Here is an 18179-nt window from a genome sequence, read left to right as displayed (position 1 = left end):
CTAAGCACAAAACATTGGACATCACTGTTGGAATATCATGCAAAGGAGATTTTCTTGAAAACAGCTACTGGAGTAGAACCAGACTCCTTCCATATATAGGCAGAATCACTTGTGATATGTTCCTACACGGGCTGATAAAGGAAAAGGATAGAAGACTTAGCCTGGATTCAGACCAGAAAGGTCCAGGGAGAGGTCAGATATGCCAGGCATCACAGAAGAAAGTGCAGACATGTTAGCTCACCCAGTTTTCCATGTCCAAAAGACATTTGATGCCATGCACAGACATGGTTGCCTTTAGGCGCAAGGGAGGCAGTCGCCTTGGGCAGCAAACTACTGGGGCTGTTGCCTACCAGTTCTGCTTACAAGGAGGAAAGATGCAGATCTGTTGCCAGTCAGTGCTGCTGACAGCATGACACTCAACTTTGCAGCTCTGGGGATGAAGCAACCTCATGTTAAGGGCAAACAATGGAATATTGCCTAAACTGCCAAGAAACCCTACACCACTACTGCAAAGAGAGGTAAGTAGTCAATTACTGTCACTTCCACCTCAGTAGCAAGTTGTGCAAGTCATAGTCAAGCCAGAGCCCTCTCGGCTGGATGCACTGAAAATAAGCTTCTGGTCAGAAGAGATTACATCTGTGTCCTGCCACCACTAAGGATCTATTAAAGATGAGCCTCCTGGCTTATTAAATCTGGAAAGTAAATGCCAGATAATAAAGCTTTTTTATCCACTCTCCTATGCACAGATGTTTGTGAATGTGGAGAGCCTTCTATGCTCTCCATTCCCTCAGTAATTTTACTGAGCTCAGGAAATCTTTCAGTCACTCATGTAAATATCCTGCACCCTTCTGTGCCAAGAATGACACTTACTTGAATACCATTGATGCACAAAAGCAGTAAGAAATTATACTTTCTACAAAGCATTGTTTCAATACATTGGATTTTCATCTGAACTGAAAAGACCACAAAAAATAATTTATATAAGAACTGAAAAGTAAGTCTTCAGAAGAGCCTCAAATGAACTTGTCAAGGTTTACTTTAAAGTTTCAAATGAGAATAAAAGGGCAACAAGACAGATTTCCTACAATGGGTGATAATTTATAAAGTTTTCTAGAGCAGCACATCCTACTGATGATTCTTGGCTCTTATCTCATATGTACAGTGAAATGAAGGTGATTTACTACACAGTCACTGCAGATGAGCAAACTTTCAATCCTAGTGAGTTTATCTAGGGGTTTAAAGCTTCCCAGTGAGTTGAGTTTTACCTAAAACTTGAAACTTGCCTTCTTTGAAACAAGTATGTTCTTGATCATGCTTTCTAAAAAACAATAAAGAATAAAAACATAAACCTAAATTATGTCATTTCATGCTCCTTTGATTAAACAGACTAATTTTAAACACCTCATGTTAAATTAATATAATTATACAGCAAATGGGGTGTATGTTGGATTTGGCTTGTAGCTGTAACACAGCTCATGAACTATGTTCTTCTCCAGACTTTGCTACATTACATTTAAGCTATCAGTCTTCCTGTTTGCAAACCTGAATCCAGATTTCACTTTTCTGTACAAGAGCTTGTGGGCTCATAAATGACATCAGAAATAATCAATCTGCTATAGACATGTTTAAAACAATTGAGTTAGTTTTCATTAAGAGTTTATTGAAAAGGGGGGAAATGCAAACAGTAAAGCAATAAAAATGAACAAATGAAACACAAAACTGAAAATACTTTTTGGTTTATTTCATTTCCTGCACAAAATGAATTTTTTAAAAAAATACTTGTTTCAATAGTGTCAATAAATAACTTACTATTGGTCTAAAAAATAAAGTAATGAAATAAGAGGGCTTCAGGAGGCTAACACTGTTTTTAAAGCAGAGTCAACCTAGCAAGTAAAGCTAATCCTTCCATTTTACTGGATCTATTCATTGAGCAATGAACACAAAGATATAGCAAACTGGTAGGATCATCAATAAAATCCTAACCATGTCCAGTCAGAGCTTGTCTTGACAGAGGACTTCAGGCGAAACCCTTTTAAATTTAAGACGTACAAAGCAGATTTCAGTATTTCAATCAATACTGAAATGAAAGACCCAAGATGATGACTGCTTTGGCCAAGATTTAATAAAAATCCCATGTGTGGCTCACAGCAGCCTCAGTCCTGCTCTGTCCTCTGAACCCTTCCTGTCCAGCTTGGGCCCCAAGCCACTTCCTCTTCATATAGGTTGATCTCACACCATATAAAATAATGGAGTGGTACTGCAATTTCAGCTGCAATCCTCATCTAAAAATTTTTTATGTACAAAAATTTAAGAGATAATGCTCCCAACTCCAACACAGGTTTCTCTGAGTTTCTATAGCACTGTGTAGACTGGGCTTTAGAAAAAGACCTCTACAACCACACCTGAGGCCACACTCAAAACAGCTCTTCCCTGTCAGCCTGTAGACAGGCCATCTCTATCATTCTAAAAATGAACTTAATTAAAAAGAAAGGAATAATTTCATCTGAGACAGATCTTTAGTGACAGCACGGTATGATGAAGATCTTAAATGTCAGCACAGAGCGAGTGACGTATGTAGCACACATCCATAAAAAGAATGTGTTTTTACAATCATCTTTGAAATGAAAAGTCATATGCCTATCATCAATTGATAGTCCCGACAACAGCATTCAAGAAGGCCCAGGGTAATTTAGATAATTAACAAAGCTGGACAAGTTCAGGTTCTAGAAAGAATCAGTAACTCCCAAACCCTTCTATGGGAAGAGATTGTTAATTCTATCACTTGCGGAGGACAACAATTTGTTTACTTACACAGTTACAACAGCAAACTTTTCCAAGTTTACACTCCTAACATTCCTAACATTGAATTTTGCACATTCAACCAAAAAAGAAGCACAACTTAATAGTTCCTTGTAAGAAAGAGTGAGGAATTCAGACTGTAGAATTCTAATATGTAAGGAAAATCCAAGATTTCTTTTTTACTAAAAGAATAACTGTAATTATCATTTACTCAATTAATCAGACATTTGTTAATTTTTACCAAACGAAAAGTCTGTTCAATTCTTTCTGTAAGGTGTGAGCAATTAAATCTTTTGTCAAAAAGTCTCTATTTGTATCCCATAGATTTAAGGATGTGAGATACAGCCATAGGTCCACAAGTTAGCTAGCAAATTACTCCTCTAGGAAAATCAGAAAAGCTTTATTTTATCCTCTGATATGTTTCCTGTATAAGCAGTGAGGAGCTGGGAGAGAATAAAGTAACAACTTCATGCCATTGAAAAAACTGTGGAACCATTTGATGTCATGCTTTATTCTTCCTCCAAATTGAGTGTGTTGATTTCTCTGGGTGGAAGTCTGAGAAGGATCACCATGTAGTAAAGGCACAGGAGCAAAGAAGGAAGGAAAGATTTATTTGTGCTTCTCTTTCCTCATCTTTATGCTCTAAAAGCACCAGCTACCTAACAAGGATATCTTTTTGTGGGAGGATGACAGAGAAAGGCAAGGAATATGGTAAAGACAGACAGTGAATTTGATGACCTCCTGCTAGACCTCAGTCTAGCATCAGTCACTATCTAATGAAAAGTGAAACTAGAGAAGACAATGGGGTTGTACATGTGTGAGGCTTTCATAAGATAACATGTGATTTTGAGGTTCAACCCTCATCTTCTAACAAGATTTTAGATTCCTAATTCTCTTTATTCTACCCAAATGCCTCTGAATGCAGATCAGAGAGGTATTTTGCTTTATGATCACAGCTTTCATCAAGTTAACATACTAAATACACTCTCTTGGATGGGATGTTGCCTGTAGTTTGGGCATTCAGATATACCACTGGGGTACAAAATGTAGACATTAAAAGAAAACATGACATAAATCTTGCCTGTAATATATCAAAAATTGTAAAGAAATAGAACATATCTACTGCAGATTGAAGCCAGCAAAGCTAGTAATTTAAACTTTTTTTTTTCTTTTAATTGCAATGCAATATGCCTTACCGTTTGCTGCAGATCAGGTATTATAATTCGAATCACTAATGTGTTACTCTGACTGTCTTCCATTCTGCTGCTTGGCTTTTCTGCAGTTGCTCTAATTGTGTCATAAATAGTTTCTTCTTTGGAGCTGTCCGATTCAGATTCAACAGAATAGTCTGAAAAGCTTTGTGCCATTTCATCTTCACTTGATGTTGGGCTACGAGGCATGTTCAAGTTTTTTATCCTGCCAATACAAAGGAGAAAAAGATTTTACAGTTGAAGTCTTAAAAATGAATCAGCTACAAGTTTTGTTTTCTTGGAAGTAGCACACATTTAACATGTTTTATCCTCTTTTTATTTCCTTCTGTAATTTATGTGGATAGACAGAGTGTAATGGAAATAAATCTGGCTACCAATTTACTACAGAAGAGGAAGAAGGACAGCAGAAGGAAAAAAGCGTAATAAAACGAAAGATGATCTTTCTTCCCAGGCACACCAGACTCCCGAAGGATCCAGAAAAAAAAAAAGGGCATAATTACCAGGTTCTCTACTAAATAGCACTGTTGTAAACTGTACTTAGAACTAGATCTGGCTTTGAAGCCTAGTTCTCCCAGCGCAAAAAGACATTTCAGGAAATTAATATAGGTGCTAAACTAATGTCATCCTGTACACCGAGAATCTGTACAGGTAAGGTAACAAAAGACAGTATTTTCAAATAGCAGAATCAACCCCAAAATTAAATACTACAGAGAGCAAGACAGACACAGATGCTGCTTTGTGGTTTGTGGCTCGTACAACAACCTTTAATATCAACACTACCAAAATCCATCTATTACATATATACAAACACAGATTTCAGAAACATATTTAATCTGTGGTATAGATTAGGCTAAAATGAAAGTAACGTTAATCCCAAAGTAAGGGCATTTGTGCTCCAAGGTCTCACAGTAAAAACAAACAAATATTTTCCTTCTGGGTTTTTCCAACTACAGCAGTAAAAGACTTTTTTTTGTCCCACAAACTAAAAGCTACTCCCGGAAATGAAAATTATTATTCTGTGGGAAAATAGGGAAAAAAATTTAAACTGGAAAAAATTGAAGAGACCATCATAAACTTTGCAGCGCTTGGTAACCATATACTTTTTCATTTTTTAGAAGCTAGAAAAATGTATAACATTGTTTTTCATGTTTTCCATCAGAATGCTCCCAAGACAATTTCTCTGCTTCTTAACGAGAAAAAAAAAAAACACCAAAAAAAAACCTCAGTTAAAAGAAAAAAAAAAAACAACAAAAACAAAAAACCAAGAACAACCAATTTAACTGTCAGTCCACATTAAAAAGATACATCAAACCAAAAGTAAAGCACAGGAGGTGAACTGACTTTACTGATGTCACTCATACCCGGTGACAGTACTGAGATATTCAAATATATGTTTTCTATAATGGTCTCACAGTAAGATCCTCCAGAGTAAATACAGTCAAACACCAGCAGGGACTAGGAGAACATCTTTACCACTGTGTTTCATGATTTAGTTCAAGGCAACTAAATAGCACAACCAGATTATGCATTCCTCTTCACCATCCAGTCATTTATATCACAACAGTTACAAAGCAGGCACAAAAGGCTACCACTGTCATTTAGCATTTTGAGATGACCATATGTTGGAGCCAGCGTTTAGACCAGAGGACAGGCAGCAGCAAGGAAGGCCTAAAGCTTGAGGTCAAGGGCAAGCATTTCCAAAGCACATCACATAAGCACATCATCAAGTCTTATTGTTATATCTGATGAAGGACAATTCCAGTGTTATTACCCTCAGCTATAATTACTAATGAAGACAAAAACTGTGCATTCAAAAATCCAAAAGCATGCCAGTTCACAGCAGCTTAATGCAATCTGTTTACAAAAGAAAACTCTTGAGGGAGTATTTCATTTTCTTAACTGCTTCACTGAACTGCAGATTAATGCAGCTCTCCAAAGCACCTTAAGTCAATAAAAAGCATAAACATTTCAATGACTTCTTTATTCATCTACCAATGCTAAATCACATGAAGTCAAAATATAGTAGGTCAATATACAGTATTAAGGAGAATAAGAGGTATAGGCCAGTGAGTGTGAGAAAAAAAGGTAGTAAGACCATCACATGGTTTGTCTCTCCCTAAAGCCATTTGAGAGAACAATATATGCCAGGGCAATGGATTCAACAGAGCAGTAAACTGCAATTATACAGCATAAAAATAAAAGAGTTAAATTAGAAAAAAAACTTCCCAAGGTTTTGGCAAGTGGATTTTCATGCAAAAACTACCCAGAAATATCTCATTATAAAATATCAAGGCGAAATCACTAGCTGAAGAATCAGGTCCCACGTATCAAGCACTTAAGTTTAATAAATAGTGGGACAAAGATCTCCTTGGAGACTCATCAATAAGGCACAAGTCACCTGATCTTCTGCAATGCAGATTAAAAGATTAAATGTATAAACGTATCTACAGTGGCAACATAAACAGAACCTATGCCTCACCAGCGCTATGGAGAAGCAGACCATTTAAACACCTTTTTTTAAACAATACTATCTAACCACTGGAGAAACTAAACCAGCAGAGGTCCCAGTGTAGAGTAGATCCTGCCAGGGAGCACAGGTAAATCTATAGACACCTTAGGGCAATTTCATTGTTTGTCTCTTAAATGGCATTGAAATGAAGATACCACCATTTGTTAACTGGAGATGCTCACTACTATAGCTCCCACAGGAATGTTGTTATCTTTTAGGAAGCATTTCAGTTTTGTCCCTGTGCTAGTCCAAAGACTTTTCCACAACGAAAACTATTAACTCGGGAAAATTAAGGCAGGCTGCCTGGCTTACCTGGGCTTGTACAGCAGAAGAAAATACAGCATCCCAAGTTCCTAATTCCCAGCTGGCAATTCATTGGTTCAAAAGGATATTATATAGATAAAATACAGATTGGGTTTTGCTGACACGATTGTCTGGGAGACCTTCTTTCATTTTCTTAAAAACACAATAGATAGTATGCTTCCTATAGTTAAGCTGATTGTGTATGTGGCAATGTGATACATCAGAGGCTGCTTTTGACACAGAGAAGTGCCGAGTGAAGAAAAATTTCTCTGTAAACGAATAAAAACAGATTTCCAATGATTGTGGAAGAAAACTCACACTGGAAACTATCACCACAACAGTCTTTGCTCCTCCTCTGTCCTCTGTCTGTGATTCCAACTCCTGTACCTTGAGCCCCCCAGCAAGTCCCAGCTACAGGTGCTCTCCTTCCCTGGCCCCTGCACATGCCCTAACCACTGGCTGAACAAAGGAAGCACAAGCTCCAGCTGGTTAAACACCACTTCTGACATAAGAAGGTTGTAAAACAGCTGGACGATGAAAGAATAAAAGAATAGCTATATGCTTACTCTTATTATTGTACTTTTCCCTCAGCACCTTGCCCTTCAGCTCTGTGGGAGCACTGAGATGTTTAGTCTGCCTCTATGACTAGTGCCAGGTTATGTTTCCCAGGCCAACAGGCCACATGAAATAAGTTAAGCTCACATTGCTGCCTTCCCCTTACAGATGCTATTTTTAGATTATTTTTTTTCTCTCTCCAGCCCGCAACTTTCACAAAATCTACAGGAATTTCTTATCCTGCTATTTGTCACCACCCTACCACTAAGGAGAGTTCAAAACAGTCTACGAATAAACTAAAGAAACCCAGGGGCAAGTAGCATCTAACTTCCTTTTTCTATCAGAAAAAAAAAAAAATTAAGAGCACAAAATAAACTGGAATTAAAACTGCGCAGGTATCAAAAGGCAAGAAATTCAACTCCCACAGTTTGCTCACTCTCTGTCAGAATGCTGTGCTCCACTGAGTGCAAACTGACACAGCAGGGGGAAAAAAGCAAGAGCAGTGACAGTCTGATCCATCTTTTGGAGCCTTACAGTTGTTAAACATCATATGAAAAGAATTTATTAAATATATATGTTTAAATTTGGTTTTATCTTAATATCTTAAATATTATAAACTTGGTATTCACTAAAGATATATTACTAAAGATTATTACTAAGATATCATTGATACAGACACACATTGGACAGGGTATCTTCATTAAACATAGATTTATTGTAAGATAAACACCACATCCGCCCTATCAAAAAATATTTTTTTTTAATCTCCAACTTAATTACATCTATACAATTTTGTGGATCCTGCAAAGTAACAAACCCTCCTATCTAGTTTCATATTGGTAAATATGGAAAACAAAGATATATATACACACATAAAAACCCATTTTAAAAGATCTGTCCCATATAAAGTCCCCTCATTAGTGTATCCTACACCACAAATATGGCAAGTGCAGGTGTGTTTGTCCTGTCTGCTTGGAGCAGATTCAACAGTTAATATATACCTGACAACCAACAAAAGCAAACAGCTACATGCACAGAGATCCCAATCCTCTGTGGCACTTCTCCAGCAGGAGCAGGACAATGCTGCAGCTGCAGCAAAGGCTTCCCCTGGGTTTCTGCAATGGACAAGACAACCGTAAGGCAAGAGAGAAGGAAATGCACCCTTAACACACAGACTAATGTTTGGTAGTAAAATCACAACAAAGAACATTAAAGGATGCGGTCGTTCCTTCCCCAATCTGTGAGATTTTTGTTTTGTACTGTGTGGCTGTAGGCTAGGGTTTCACAGCAGTGGTCATTTCTGACTAATCACAACAGTTATTAGTTCTCCTCTCTCTAAAATACAGCTGAGGCACACACATCAAATGTCTTGTCCAAGGCCAACGAGGCTAGATCTCAAAGCAAGGTTTCAAATTCAAGGGTCATTGGCTCCTAGTCATGATAAGAACAATCTATTTTTACATAAACATTCATTTGCACAATAACAGTCCTGTTGCCTGCAGGGAGAAGTCCTCTAGACTGCTATTGTCAGATGAGTTAAAGGTGTACCTGTGGGAATATCTCAGATACAGAGTCAGCATTGTTACGGGTTGAATAATGCCATTTAACCAGACTGTGAGAAAAGTTTGCTGATCGAATAACTGCAACTGCTAGGAAGAGGTATTTAATAATTAACTCTGAAGAAAAACTATTGAGGAAAGGGATTTCAATCTCTGTAAAACCTGCCACAGCTCCTAACACTTGAATTCTGCAGCTTTATTTGGGATTACAGATATCAGCTCAAGAACCAGCTCACCAAGCTACTAAATTAAAATGCTGGAGAATATCAAGCACAGCCTTTTCTAATTATATTAATATTAAAACCAAAATGCATTTCAGACAGAACTGAAGATGAGAGGTACCAATCCCAACACACCACGCATTTCACACCTCTCCACATTCTGCAGAAAAGGTTGCATAGAAGAAAATCTGAATTGAAGACCAATGCCAACAGGCAATTTGAAATTTGAAGGGTCCAATCTCCAATTTACACTCTTACTTTAAAGCTTTAATGACTGCCATTACCTCCCAAAGAGCAATCCCACCCTCCCTCACACCCCAGACCACTCCACTCTTGCCCACAGAGTGCTTTGATCTCTGCACTAACACAAACAGTGAAGCAGAACAAAGGTTCCAGGATCCAGGTTAAACTCCAGCTTTTTTGTTTTGGGAGGTTAGTTTCAGTATCCGCCACGTCTCTGAACTGGATCACCATGCAAATGTTTGCATAAGCAGCAGGAAGAAGATGGCAGAGGGCCAGAAGCAAACAACCGGGGCATGAAAGGGAAGAAGCACCTTTTCCAAAGGCACTATTAATGCTTACCAGCATAAAGTGATTCTGAGAAACCACTACCTAAGCGACAGGAAAGAAATCTACATTAAATACAGCCATCTGATTAACTCCGATGAAAATATTTTGATTATTAGGACCGAAATACTGTAAGACCGAACAGGACAGCTTACTGAAGGCCACTGATGCACAATTTATCCACGCAAATGCAAAACTTAGAACAATACTACAAAATCTACAAGCAGAAAAACAGAACACGTACAAGGAATGCTAACCAGCCCATAGCAAAATCTCAGGGAAACAAGGCATTGGAGCTCCCCCTGTTCTTCCAGGCCCACCAAACAAGTAGGTAGCTTTGGTGTTGATGTGACACCATATGAAGTTGCGCTGGTCAGGCTCCAGATCTGGGGGCCTTCTGCAAAAGGGCCAGCACAGTCTCCAAAGCTATTTTTCTCCTGCTAGGGAAAATAAAGGCCAGGCAGCAAAACTAAGCACCACTCCCTAGGCACGCCTCTAAGTATGCTTCCTTGGCAATGCCCCTCACATAGAGGACACACAGATGAGGTGCTACCAGGCTCAGCACTTTCCGATCTCTGCGGGCTTTCATGCTGCTGACACATCTCCCTGCTGCACTGCAACACAGCCCACATGCTATTGCAGACACTGACTTGGGCTAAATCACAACAAACACGTTCTTGGGACTCAGAAGACATCCAAGAATCAGCAAGGTCTACTTCATGCCACGTGGCCTTAGGGCCAGAGAGCAGCTCCTGATCTGATTTTATTTAGAAGTATAGATGTAGTTTCAGAGATTGAAAAATAAAGAACAATGACATGTATGAAGGCTCTAAGAAAGTTAATCCACTATCCTGTAGTTCCCTTCATCTGCCTCTGTAAAATGGGGCAACTTATTCTTGAGCCTTCTTTAAAGCACATCCACTCTGCAGAAGACAGTGGTATAAAACCAAATCACTCCATGTTATTCGAAAAAATCCCCCTCCACAGTAATTAAACAAATTTAATCATACATTATTTTGCTGTTCACAACCCCCATAATTATGGTTTTATTCCCTATACACTGGTCCTTCACTTAAATTTACTTTGGTTACACTGTCTGCTAATGCATTTTTGATCTCTCTGTTAAATAACTGAAACACCCAAATAAATATTTTAGAAGATGTGTGCTGAAGCACAAGTACTGACATACCAGAACACCAAGTAAAATTCTTTCTTTACTTTTTTCTGAAGCTGTTGATTCTCAGCATGGCATCTCTTACTTCAAAACTTAATTACATTCATTTGAAATTTGTATTGAAAAATCAACGATCATATTCATTTGTTCGCACTGGCACCACCAGAAGATTCTTCTTACTGCCCTATTTAAGGGCAGATTTATGAAATCCTTGATTTCTTTGCTAGGTGATCTGCACAGATAACAAACTGTTTTGCAAAAGGTCTCAGGAGTGACACTTTTTCCCCCTTTTTTTAGGAAAAAAAAGAAGAAATTTGAGTGAACCTGCTCCTTATTTCTGAGGCAGCTTGTTATCCCTTGTTCATGTGTATTTGCACAGCACAGACTTGCCAAGAGGCTAAGCCCCATTAACAGCTGGTATTCAGTGTTTTAAATGCCAACATCATATGATTAAAATGGGTCTTAAGATAAGACAGTAAGAAAGTAATTTTTTTTATTTTATTTTTTTAAAACAGACGTACTTCACCATTAGTACACCTGTGCATATACCAAATCTACACACGTAACCTACTGCTGCAAATACAGGGTAGTTTTCTAAGAGTTTCCAAGTAGCTTTGGATACTAAAATTCTCCATTGTCCTTTGTCTACTTAGTATTTATTTTCCTTGTAAACTATTCAGCCAATCATGGTATCTTCACAGAAAGGCTTAAGTTCAATCCTGCAGATGCAAAGAGAGATTTTGGGGAAGAATAAATAGAAACAATACAGGAGACAAGAAACTTACTGTACTGAATGAGCAAGGCTGGAAGACAGGCAGAGAAGCAGATTTAGAAAAAGCTTAAAAACACTTGAAATAGAAGTTCAGCATGAGGAAACGAGAAAACATTTGACGTAGGAGTTCGACATGAGAAAATAGAACCTGCTAGAAGAAAGAGGAACTGCATGTACAGTCTGGTTAAAATGGTTAAAAATCTTTACAAAACACAAAAGATACAAATATATTACTAGGAACTGCATGTACAGTCTGGTTAAAATGGTTAAAAATCTTTACAAAACACAAAAGATACAAATATATTACTAGGGGAAACATAGCAAGTATTTGTAATTGTTAACCACAGTAAAGTTGACAGTTAAGGCCAACTCCCACTGGCAATATAGTATCTTAAATGCCTTCTTATAAGCACCTGCAAGGTTTCCAGTGCAATTCTGTCTGACCTTTATTTAAAGGTCATTCTTTCAGACAAGGAATTACTACCAGCTCCCCTCCCCCCCCCCCCCCCCCCCCCCAAGTCCTGAGGCAGGTAGATTCAAGGCTTTGTTCATTGCTATATTTGTTTTTAATATGGCCTCTAGTTTTGTACATTTATTAGAATTACCATTTTCCAATAGACAAACAACAGTACTCAAAAGACATTCTTTAAATACTGTTGCAATGGATACTACAATTTACCTAGGACAAAATCATAATGCACTTTGAAGTGTGACATAACAAACTGGTTCCCACAGTGATTGCATAGTTACTTGTAAGAACAATTTTCAATTTGAAAATTCCTCTGTTCAGGATGTATTAATCCAGAATTCTAAAACACTTTAAACAGATGTTATGCAAAAGAAGCTAAATAAGTAGCAACTAAATAACTAATTCAAATACAATGAAAACCAACACAACTTTTTAAGAAAAGGTACCAAGCTTATTATCCCAGATAGCAAAGTTCACCAGCATCCCAGGTCTGAGATGCGTCATCTTGAACTCATAAATTCAATACCCCTTTCTAAGCCAGTAGAGTTGGATCTGTCATATAATCTTTATATTGTTGACCTTGCTAGGAGCAAAATATATGGAGTAACCTTCTGAGATCCTTTATAAGCAATTTCCTACCTTGCATGGAGAATGAATCATGTATGTGAACCCACCGCAGTCAACAGAATTACTTTAGGAATAGCTCCAACAAGACTCAAGACCTGCACGTTGTATTAATGAGCAAAACAACAGCCAGAGTAAGCTATGAAAAAACAAGAAACACTGAAAATTTTATCCGGTTCTGGATCCAGTAAGGCATTTCTTCATAATATGACAGATTTTCAGTTATCAAACCAGGAAAATATGCCACAGATTCAGCTGTTACACTGACTCTGTCCCCAGTCTAAAGTATAAATTATAAATATTTACTCTCATGAAGCATATCTGCATATAGTAACTGGAGATTTCAAAGCTGCAAACTTCAGCAATGAAAAAAAAAAAAAAACCAACACCCAAACTCCCCTTCAGTTAACTAAATGGAGAGTGATGCAATGTGAGTAACTAGCTATGAATTCTTCTCTAACGTGAGAGTATTACACCACATCAATTTTAAAAAGTTGTTATCTATTTATAAAAGATGGATATAATGATCATTTTGGTTTCCCCAGAAATTTTCTTTACAAAACAGAAGCACGCAGGGCAAGCAATTTTATTTTCTAACTTTTCTGTTTCCAACCTCCGATTGCACGTTACTACATAAATATCAAAATCATTAGAATATGTTGGAAGGAAAAGCACATAAGAGAATTTAAAAATATTTACATCAGGAATTTGAAAAAATGAAAAGCTTGTTGAACATACCTCAGGTTCATCTGCCTGGTGGGCAAAGCAGCTTAGTTGCTCACTAATTTGCATTTTATGTTTATCGACCTTTTTCCTCTTTATCCATAAAGAAAACATTTTTGTGATAATTCAAATACAAACATAATTAAACATTAACACAAAAGCACTGTTGCTGTCTTGTTACATAAATTAGACCAGGCCCTGAGACTAGATAAAGCAGATTCTCTCTTCTTACATATGGGTTAGCATTTAGAGTTTGCTATAAAATCTAACTTGAATTTTCTTCAGATGCGATCTTGTTATTTGCTGTGTTGCCAAAAATAGTCTTATTGCTTGTATTATTTTAATCAAAGAAATAATATGCTAGTTAAAAAAGCAAAGCTTCAAATAGATGTTTTATTTTTCTTATAAACTGGCAAGTTATCTTTGTCTGAGAGCTGGTTGAAAAAAATGCTATTACTCTTTCTTGATGTGTGTGTTGGGATTTTTTCTTGTTCAGTTTCAACAAATTCATTTTTATTTCAACTCAGTGGGAAACACCCCTTTGTAGAGGACACCAAGTACCCAACATCTTCAGCAGCCTGCTAGGTGGGATTTGGGGGCATAGATCTCAGACTCTAGCTCTGCAAATCTGGGGCAGTCCCCCCCTCAAAGTGCCCTGCAGTTGGAGATTTCCAAGTTATGCCACTGCAGTGCAATGCTCTAGGGGACACCGAAATACAGGAGTTCTGTTCAAAAGTCCAAAGTAATCAAGTTTTGAAATATAGCAATCCTCCACAAAACAGAGGGGTTTTTTCTTTATATAGATCTGCTTAACTACAACAGTTTGCAAGATGTCACACACAGAGACCGGTTTCACTGATCAGCTTCCGTTTGTAGTTAGGCTTCATTTGAATTACTAATACGAGGGTTGAGAAATCTCAGGTCAGGAGCAGTTGCACAAACATAAGTCGTGATCATTTTTTTTCACGTCAGTGAGTATATTGGCAATACACAAGGCAATATAGTAGGTGAATAAATGTCCAGTTCAGCTGCTGCCTTAATTTCTGAGCAGCTGAGCAGGAACAAGCCCTGGCCTCAGTTAGGACCATTAAACCAACTTACATAGAGAGGAGGGAAGAAAGGCAGAACGAACTACCTGGCCTTCATATATTTAATTCCTTTTCTTATTCAAGAGAGAAGCAACAAAAAAATGGTGACCCAGAAAGAATGTGCACACTGTAGAAGAACTAGGGCAGGTGACCAGCCCTTGGTTCAGTCAAATTCCAGTGTAAGCAATGCCACGTGCAGTGTCCTCACTATCTCTGTGCCCATCTGTGTATGTCTGCAGTAGATATCCCTGCTTCCCAGTGACAGATGGTCTCTGGGCTTCTCTTATCCTAGTTAGAGAAAAACTTAATGATTTTTTTCAGGGGAAATTTTGAAAAAGGAGCCTGCATCCTGCCGCTTATTTTCCAGCCCAAGGTAAGCATATCTTGGGCTTTAACTTACACTTTAACTTACACTCCAGCCTGTGCAAACAAGCCTGTTCTCATGGCACAATTAAGGACACTCTTTAGGATTGTGTATATGAACGACGATAGTGACAGCAGACTGGGGAAAAATATCTGTAGGCTCAGAAAGGTTAAGCAATCTGCCAAGATCACCCAGTTAGCACAGTGATTCTGTAGAAGAACTGAGAAACAAATAATTCTCTTGACCTTTAAGATTTTGATTCAACTCACTGTAAGTATAAGAAATTCATTTTTACCAAATTATATGTAGCCGAAGTTTAGGCAATCAAGCCACAACAAACTGATTAAAAGAACCAGTTTTCTTCACTGACTACCAACACTTAATTATTACTTTTAGTACACTGCTTGAGAAATAAAAGATCACTTCTTATGTAAGAAGAAAACAGAATGAGATATATGTTTATAACTATTATGTAGCAGCAGGGAAACAAAAAAAAATAAAGAACACTAATGTTTGAAAATACAGAAAGAGTCATAACAAAACTCTTTGAGTTTTCATTACTTAAATGCCAGGTGTAGTTTGGAATTTACTATTAAAAATAGATAGCATGCTAAATGACCCTGGAATACCTGCTTACAGTACTTTCAATTTAGAGACAGAGCTTAGAGTACCAACAATACTGTTTTACTGAAGTCTCCCTCCCTCAATGCAGAATCAAGACAAAAATCAGCTTCCATGAACATAACGACATGACTTTCTTGTGCCTTAGAGTCAGAGAATCATCAAGTCATTTGGGTCAGAAGGGCCTCTGGAGGTCTTTAGTTTAAACTCCTGCTCAAAGCAGGTCCAGCTATGAAATCTGCTTGGGCTGCTCATGCCTTTATACAGATCTGTCTTGAAAACCTCCAAGAGCAGAGACTATATAAGCTCTCTGAGCAACCTCTCTGCCCAGCCGTCCTCATGGGGAAAAAGAGATTTCATCATACCCAGTCTGAACTTCTCTTGTTTCAGCTTATGACTCTTGTCTCTCATCCTTCTGCCATGTACTACTGCACAGAGGCTGGCTCTGTCGTCCCAGTATCCTCCTGCAGGTCTGGGCTGGCTGATGCTCCCTGAAGCTATCTCTTCATCAGGCTGAGCAAGCACCTGTCCCTCAGCTTCTCCTTGCACAAGTATTCCAGCCTCCACCCTCTCAGTGGCCCTTCACAGAACCTGCTCCACTATGTCAACATATTTCCTGGACACAGGACTCAAGATGTGATCTACCAAGTGCCAAGTCAAGTGGTACAAACCCTTTTCCTCAATCTGGTGGCTGTGCAGCTTGCCAGGTCAGCCCAGGTTGCTGTTAGCTGCTGCTGCTGCCAGGCACACTGCTAGCCCATGCCCAGCTCACTACCCACCTGGACCACTGCTGTCCCTTTCCTCAGAGCTGCTCGCCTCCCAGCCAGTGCCCACCTGCACTGCTGCATGGGCTATGCCTTCACCAGTGCAGAACTTAGTATTTGTCCTCATTGAATTTCACAGCCCCTGCCAGCCCCCTCCTCCAGCCTGCCTTGGTCCCTGGAGATGGCAGCCCTGTTCCCCAGTTTGATGCCACCTGCAAACTTGATGAAAGCACGCTCTATCACCTCCTCCAGATCAGAAACACAGAGAGATCATTTTGCCCCCATAGTGATGCATGCAACAAAGCCATGGCCAAACTAGTTACAAAAACTTGACCCTATGAAGAAGGGCAAGGCAGAGACAGACTAAGTTTAGAAACAACATGGGTAACTACGCTGAATGTATGGACACCTTGGTCTTGCTGAGGCCAACAGCAAAATGCAGCACTTGCATCTATATTTTGTCTTTAAGTAGAGCTGTAAGGGTTAAGATAAAACCAAAAGATTAACCTACAACTACAACTTAGTTCTATAACCCCAAAGCTTCAAAGTCAGAGTATAAGCAAACATACATTTTGCAGTCAATATGGTCTCACATAATTACATGCTGCAAAATATATGCATAGAGTGTTTTCGACCATACAAATGCATGCTGGCTGTTAAACCTACCATCGATAATACATTCCTTCCTTTCTTGTGCTTTTCAAGGGGACATTACATTTAAAAGTGTCACTGACTCAGCAGTCCAACCTACAGTTTACAACAGAGATTCAAGTAAATTTCCATATCACCAGAAGTTCTAGATTTGTTTCTATCACTTACAGTGATTTCTTTACAAAGCATGATTTCTAGCTGTTCATGTAGGTCTCTAATTCAGTCACAGGTAATATAAGTCCTAACATAAGACTATTGGAGAACCAGAAATACTCTAAACTGATTTATTTCTAATTGACTAGATTTCATGTTGATTGTACTCCTGTAAGACCTGATTAAGTGAATTCATTACCATTTATAATTTTATGACAGCATACTTCGGAGATTCCAGCCATGGAAATTATCACAGTCTAATCAAGATATGCAAACTGAATATAGAAGTACTTTTTTAAAAAAAATCTTGATTGAATCATGATAGAAAATATTCCTAATAAAAAATAGCATCTCTTCAACTCCAGACATAGTACTACCAATTTCTGCCATTACAAAAGTATTTAGTAAAAAGTTCTTACTAAATGCTCCATAGGTATCAAGCAGCTGCTGATAAAGATTTCAGAGTCAGAAACCTTTGTGACAGCCACCCACATGGGATTGCGTTTCCCCAGGAATGAAGAGTAGTGATGCCCAAGAATACCATGCCTGAAAAGACTCCCTAGTTTTCCATAAAACTGGGGCCTGGGGTGACCCTGTGAGACACACCTTTCACTTAGCTTAACTTCTTTCTGTTTTGCTGCTCAAATACTTCCAAGCATATTGCTAATCTGAACAATTTCTAGGCAACACTGCGGTTGATGCTGTCAGAGCAACCTATCCCTGTACCTCATTATAAGAAAAGAACAACATCTAGGCAGCTCTGCTTACCATGTAATGCAGCTGTGCAGGGAAGGAAATAATTAAGCTCATCATGTGAACCAAATCCTTTAGGACATACCCATTAATGAGATTTACTGAATCCATTCTGCTTCGCTGCTAGCAGGAATGAAGGAGGCAGAGACAGAGCAAGCAAAGCCCTCTTTTTCAGCATTAATATAAAACTAGAAATATATTTTGCTCAATTCACACTTTTAAAGGAAAGAAGCATTAAAAAAAGATTTTCTGGTTTATGTCTTAACGTTCTCCCACGATTTTATTTAGTCTGCCTCACA

The 18179-nt window shown here is 38.3% G+C and overlaps 1 protein-coding gene across 3 annotated transcripts in view; it reads right to left on the bottom strand.

Moving 5' to 3' along the window:
* SHANK2 (SH3 and multiple ankyrin repeat domains 2) overlaps window positions 1–18146 on the bottom strand; it is a 320358-nt gene extending 302212 nt beyond the window's left edge. For all 3 annotated transcript variants that reach the window (XM_080404889.1, XM_080404890.1, XM_080404891.1), the window contains exons 1-2: window positions 16990–18146; window positions 3996–4215 (exon numbers count right to left, since the gene is read on the bottom strand). In XM_080404889.1, the coding sequence (XP_080261015.1) occupies window positions 3996–4215; window positions 16990–17003 (234 nt within the window). In that variant the 5' untranslated portion in view covers window positions 17004–18146. The remainder of the gene's footprint in view (window positions 1–3995; window positions 4216–16989) is intronic.
* Between the last annotated feature and the right edge of the window lie 33 nt (window positions 18147–18179).

This window comes from Falco punctatus (assembly GCF_963210335.1).
Source record: "Falco punctatus genome assembly, chromosome: 10".
In the NCBI taxonomy this organism is placed as follows: domain Eukaryota; kingdom Metazoa; phylum Chordata; class Aves; order Falconiformes; family Falconidae; genus Falco; species Falco punctatus.
The sequence above is the reverse complement of the archived record's forward strand: the minus strand, read 5'-3'. Positions and strand labels throughout refer to the sequence as shown.